The sequence below is a fragment of the Lissotriton helveticus genome, chromosome 11 (genome assembly GCF_964261635.1).
Source record: "Lissotriton helveticus chromosome 11, aLisHel1.1, whole genome shotgun sequence".
In the NCBI taxonomy this organism is placed as follows: domain Eukaryota; kingdom Metazoa; phylum Chordata; class Amphibia; order Caudata; family Salamandridae; genus Lissotriton; species Lissotriton helveticus.
The window spans coordinates 4,717,981-4,724,135 of record NC_136072.1 but is presented as its reverse complement, the minus strand read 5'-3'; the positions used below and the strand labels follow the sequence as shown (position 1 = coordinate 4,724,135).

The 6,155-nt window shown below is 46.1% G+C and overlaps 1 protein-coding gene across 1 annotated transcript in view; it reads right to left on the bottom strand.

The window, feature by feature from the left end:
* Window positions 1–360: 360 nt before the first annotated feature.
* LOC144792953 (putative cation-transporting ATPase 13A4) overlaps window positions 361–6,155 on the bottom strand; it is a 254,179-nt gene continuing 248,384 nt past the window's right edge. Inside the window, exons 28-30 of the mRNA XM_078668165.1 lie at window positions 4,507–4,595; window positions 2,437–2,517; window positions 361–594 (exon numbers count right to left, since the gene is read on the bottom strand). Of these exons, the coding sequence (XP_078524291.1) occupies window positions 361–594; window positions 2,437–2,517; window positions 4,507–4,595 (404 nt within the window). The remainder of the gene's footprint in view (window positions 595–2,436; window positions 2,518–4,506; window positions 4,596–6,155) is intronic.

Here is a 6,155-nt window from a genome sequence, read left to right as displayed (position 1 = left end):
ACATGAAGAGCTCTTGGAGGTCTCTACTATCTTAACATTTTAGTCTTTGGTGTTCCATTTGTTGTTGTAGGTCCATGTTAAGAACTAGTGACAGTAAACTGGTGAATCCTGGCCAACATTCAAGAACATGTCAAACCCATGTCTGTGCCCCTGCAAAGGTCTTCATTGCATCTCCGCATTGATCCATTATCGGTCACTGATGCCACACAGAATGGCCGCTGCCTTTCTGATTTTCTAATTTTTGCAGCTGAGGTGAACAAGCCCTCTATGAAACCTGCAAATAATAAATACAACTCTATTATGTTGCCTTGAGTCGCAGGGGCCGCTGCTCCATTGCGGGCATAGAGTCTTCATGGGGCTTCAGGCTTGGGTTTCAACCGTTTCATTGTTGTCGAAGGCTGGATTGCAGTAGACTTCCTTGGTGCCGTTGACATCCTTGCTGCTGGGGTCTGCGGCGTACTCCACTCTCTTCACCGGGGGCCACTCAGGGTCAGCGTCCAAGATAAGTTGCATCTTCTTGTAATTACTTCCTGGCTTCACCTTGAAAACCTTTTTCAGCCACAGCCAGAGCTTCCGGTTGTCGAGGAGCACGTCCTGTGAATTGAGAGATGTTTGTGATAGGTTAGAGATTCTTTTCACAGAGGTTTTGTTGAAGAGATTAGAGTGTTATTGCGAGAAGACACTGGGCCCTTTGGCCTTGGTACATCAATAGGCTGTGAAGTTGCGGCTGTCCTTAAATATATGTAAATGCTGCGCACAACAGTATCTTTCACACACACGTGACGTTACCACCCAAACCAAAAGGGGTTGTTCCATATTTGATTTTCTAGTAACGCAATCTACCTGAAGTCTCAGCCTAAAACTGCCATGCTCCATCAGTCATGCGTGTATCTCCCTATGTATCCACCCCATGTATCTATCCACGCATTCGCCCTATGTATTCATCCCATGCATCCACCACATGCATCCACCCTATGTATCTGCTCACCCCATGCACCTACCACATTCACACCCCATGCATCTACTCACCCCATGTACCCACCACATGTATCCACCCCATGTAACTACCAATGTACCCACCCCATGTATCTATCATGTATCCACCACCTGTATCCACCCACCCCATGCATCTATCACATGACCCACCCATGTATCTACCCCATTTATGTAACTGATGTATCCACCCCATGTATCTACCAAATGTATGCACCTCATGTATCCACCTCTTGTATCCACCCCATGTGCAATATTATTTCTATATCTTTCTTCTCAGAAACCTTCACGAGTTTGATTGCATATTTCAAGGGACCTACTGGGCTCACATGAGACCTTTGAAAGTCTACAAGAAACACACTTTTTGGAAACCTCAAAACAAGATCTGTGAAGACTGATTCTGTTTTGGAATCCTGACTGAATGAATTAGTGACAAGTGAGCAAACACCAGCCACGGCTTCTTAATAAAAGTAGGCTGCATGGAGCAGTGCAGAGTAGTGACTGCTGCTGCACTGTGGAGCTGTTAATGTGGGCCAGGCTGCTGGGAGGTCAGTGTGTGTACATCATCAGTGGTGGCTCTTGGTGGAAGGCAATGGGGGCACTCCAGGAGGACACCCTCTGGGGCATCAGTCACACTTTATACATTTTATAAGGTAACATATCAGCCCCTGCAGATAGAAGAGCACAGTGGGCAATGAGTGGTCACTGCTGGTTCCATGTGAGCCACTGGGAAAGGCCATTTCATGGCTAAAAATTGTGTAAAACTTTAGGTCCAGTGGTTACTGGTAAGCTGAGCTGATGCTGTAAAGCGGGAGGGTTCAACACCCCTAGATTATTGTGAAACGTGGAGTGCTCACCACTATTATAATGGAATAGTTCAGTATCTAAGAAGACAAAAACGTACTGGAGAAGAAGCGGCAAGGACCCAAAGACAATTCCAAGTCATCTCATAAAAGAAAACCACACCTCATCACAGGAGAATGCAGAGGAAGGGGAAAGAGTCCCTTTAATGAAACAGCAGAACCCTCTTTTACCCATGGAAAAGTCTGTCTTTTACCAAGTGAAAGTCAATGTCAATTTCACCAAAGGCTTTAAGCAACGGCTCTTTTCAGTACCTCCCCTACTGATCCAGAACATGCCACAGCATTCGAGGGAAACAATTCCAGGCTTTCGATGATTAAAATAACAACCAGGCAATCCTGGTGCATTGCAAAGTGAAACACAAAAGGGGTGGGGGGGCTTTACATGCCTTCTTTCCTCTGTGGTTTCTTATGGGTCATGGGGCGCACTTTCTGAGTCAGAAATACATTCCCAGCTCAGAATGTAACTTTTGTACACTATGACCTGCATTTTTATGATCTCAAAGCTTTGTACATGGGTTCCAAAATCTGTATCCAAAATTTTCATTGTTAGTAGTCTAATACTACAAAAACGTCTTCTTACCTCAATGAAAGAGAGAACCAAAAGACAAATTATGACCAGAACGAGGATGTGAACCCGCCACAGGGTGGGAAGGCAGACGAGCTGTAGAGGGGAGGGAGAAGGACATATTACATCAATTCACACGGCAAATTACAAGTACTGCATTAATAAGCAGCTGTTTTAAAGGATTATGACTCGGCAACAAAACAATGAAATATTGGATGAAATAACAGAATAAAAAATGTAATATATAGGACATCCATGGTCACAATCTAGATACTGCCTGCTACAATGACTCTTCCCGGTCAGCGAGGTCGCATCCTAGGAGATCACTAGAAAGAAAGAGTTATGAAGTAAAAAAGAGGAGAGTTACAACAGGAATATCATTTAAGTTTATCAATAATAATTAATTTGACGTTGTTTTGAGGATGTGGAACTCTAGAGATAGACCACTAACAAAAGTAGAATTTCAGTTTTATGGGTTCTACAGTCATTTCCAATAGGCCACAGTTTACAGAGGTTCACAATTTGTAATAGATATATGAGCAGAAAAACTCATGGGAGAGCCGCCAAAATCAATGAATGTCTTTACTGATTTCCTATCTCTCATATCCTCCCGACTCTCTGAGCAGGAGGTACACCAGATTCCCTGCAGAGGAGCCCCGGCAGGGTATGCTATGGGAAATCATCCCGCTGAACATCCACTGGTGGAAACGGGGGCCGAAGACCGCTCTATTTCCAATCCGCTATATTTTTGTCTGGAAGGCAATGGACAGAGTGCCAGACATGGAAAAAGCTCAAATGCCCCTCACACTCTTTGAGAAAACAATCAGAATATCGGGCAAAATCCTACTCCTTGAGGGACAATAGTTTTTTTGTGTACGACAGAAAACTACCAGTGAATCAGGAACATTACTTTATTATTAAAGGCGAAATCCCTGAAGAACTGAGAGTTTTCTCTTTCAAAAAACGAATGTCCATTTTGCACTGGGACTTTGCTCTTTTAAAAAAAATTGGATTTTTAGCTCCTAATAAACTAATTCCCTCATGCAGTTGGAGCTTTCTCTTATGTAAAATGTATCAGAACCACAGAGAAGGCCATATCCACCTTGACTCAGAACACTGAAGCCACATTCCATTCGATTGCCCCGTAACCCCAAACTCACTCATGAGGAAAACTACTGCCCCCATACCCCGACACATGGTCAAACAAATGAAAAAATCCCTTCCACTTCTGCCCTGAAAATATGAGTTGAGTTGGGATTTCCCAGACTCATTACATCTCAGAAAAGAGTGCCTAAGTGCCAGCTCCACCCGCACATTTCTATAGATTATAATTGTAGATTATAATTGTAGATCACGATGGCGTAAAGTGACATGATTTGTATGTTCATGGGCTGAGTGGGCGAGCCATTGGATGTTGGTTGTAAAGGGGTCTGGCAGTGGTGGCTCTACCGCTAAGGAGGAGCGCCTCCACAATGCTTTCAGCAGTGAAAATAAAGGAAAAATAAAATGATAACACGTTATCATTTTTGTTTCCTGTTGCTGCAGCATTGGGTTGCTCTACTCTCCCAGCAGGGAGAGGAGTGCTGGGCACACTCAGTGCACATGAGTGTTTGGCCGGCCGTCTCGGGCTGGCCAAACAGTCATGGGCACTTTGCATGTTTTCCCCCCAGGCTGCATTAAAGCATGGTTGGAGAACATGCCCAGGCTCCCATTCCCTAGCAGAGCACCGTACCACAGCACTCAAACCAATCACCACGCTGTATTGCAGCCTGGTGGTTGGCTTAGGAGAGCCTGGGTGCTTCTTGTTCCAGACAGAGCGGAGGGACGACGACGAGGAACAATGAGGAGAGACGCGGCGAGGAGGTAAGTATTTTTTCTTAAGCCCCTATCCACCTAACCCCCCACACCCCTACCCTCCTCTGCTGCCCTCTGTCTGTCCTTGGAAGAGATGCTTTACAGTGACTTGGGATTTAAACAAAGGGTTCTGCACCAGAGGCAGACACATGCACTGCATCTTTCATAGCAAAGCATTATTATTACAGTGTGAGAATCTGGGAGTGTGGCATTGCCAGGGGCCAGACGTACCTCCAGTGCGCTGTAGAAACCAGGAAAGTCAGCAAATATAAAGAAGATGGTCATGGAGGCCTGGAGGACCAGCACAACAACGAACAAGTCTGAAAAGGCAAAAAGATTGCGAAAGTGAGATGTTCATTCAGCTTGAAAGTATGCCAACATCTAAGGCACCTATGAGAAGAAATCACTGTATTTGGAGAATATTTGAATTCTTCTACATTTTGTAGTCTGTTTTCTTTTCGTTTTTTATTTGGTGCGCTGAGTCTGAGGGGAGAACAATGCACTTCACATTTTACTCTGTGAACATGGGATGGACCACAAATCATTTCGAATGGTTCTACACTCTCCTTCACATCAGGTGTGACTGTGGTGGTGTGTAAGGTGCAGAGGTTAATACTGTGGGACTGCACTCTCCTTCACATCAGGTGTGGCTGTGGTGGTGTTTAAGGTGCAGAGGTTGGTGGTGTGGTTCTACACTCTCCTTCACATCAGGTGTGAGCCTGTCGTGGTGTTTAAGTTGCAGAGGTTGGTGGTTTGGTTTTGCATTCTCCTTTGCATCATGGGTGGCTGTGGAGGTGTTTAAGGTGCAGAGGTTGGTTGCGTAGTTCTACACTCTCCTTCACATCAGGTGTGAGACTGTGGTGGTGTTTAAGGTGCAGAGGTTGGTGGTGTGGTTCTACACTCACCACCACAGTCTCACACCTGATGTGAAGGAGAGTGTTTAAAGTGCAGAGGCTAATGCTGTGGGACTGCACTCTCCCTCACATCAGGTGTGGCTGTGGTGGTGTTTAAGGTGCAGACGGTGGTGTTGTGGTTCTACACTCTCCCTTACATCAGGTGTGGCTGTGGTGGGGTTTAAGTTGCAGAGGTTGGTGGTGTGGTTCTACACTCTCCTTCACATCAGGTATGACTGTGGTGGTGGTTAAGGAGCAGAGGTTGCTGGTGTGGTTCTACACTCTCCTTCACATCCGGTGTGGCTGTGGTGGTGTTTAAGGTGCAGAGGTTGGTGGTGTGGCTCTACACTCACCACCACTGTCTCACACCTGATGTGAAGGAGAGTGTTTAAAGTGCAGAGGTTAATACTGTGGGACTGCACTCTCCCTCACATCAGGTGTGGCTGTGGTGGTGTTTAAGGTGCAGAGGTTGCTGGTGTGGTTCTACACTCTCCTTCACATCAGGTGTGGTTGTGGTGGTGTTTAAGGTGCTGAGGTTGGTGGTGTATTCCTACACTCTCCCTTACATCAGGTGTGGCTGTGGTGGTGTTTAAGGTGCAGAGGTTGGTGGTGTGGTTCTACACTCTCCTTCACATCAGTAGTGGCTGTGGTGGTGTTTTAGGTGCAGAGGTTGCTTGTGTGGTTCTACACTCTCCTTCGTATCAGGTGTGGCTGTGGCAGTGTTTAAGGTGCAGAGGTTGGCGGTGTATTCCTACACTCTCCTTCGCCTCATGTGTGGCTGCGGTGCTGTTTAACGTGCAGAGGTTGGGGGTGTATTCCTACACTCTCCCTTACATCAGGTGTGGCTGTGGTGCTGTTTAAGGTAAAGAGGTTGCTCGTGTGGTTCTGCACTCTCCTTCACTTCAGAAGTGGCTGTGGAGGTGTTTAAGGTTCAGAGGTTGGTGGTGTGGGTCTACACTCTCCTTTGTATCAGGTGTCGTTGTGGCA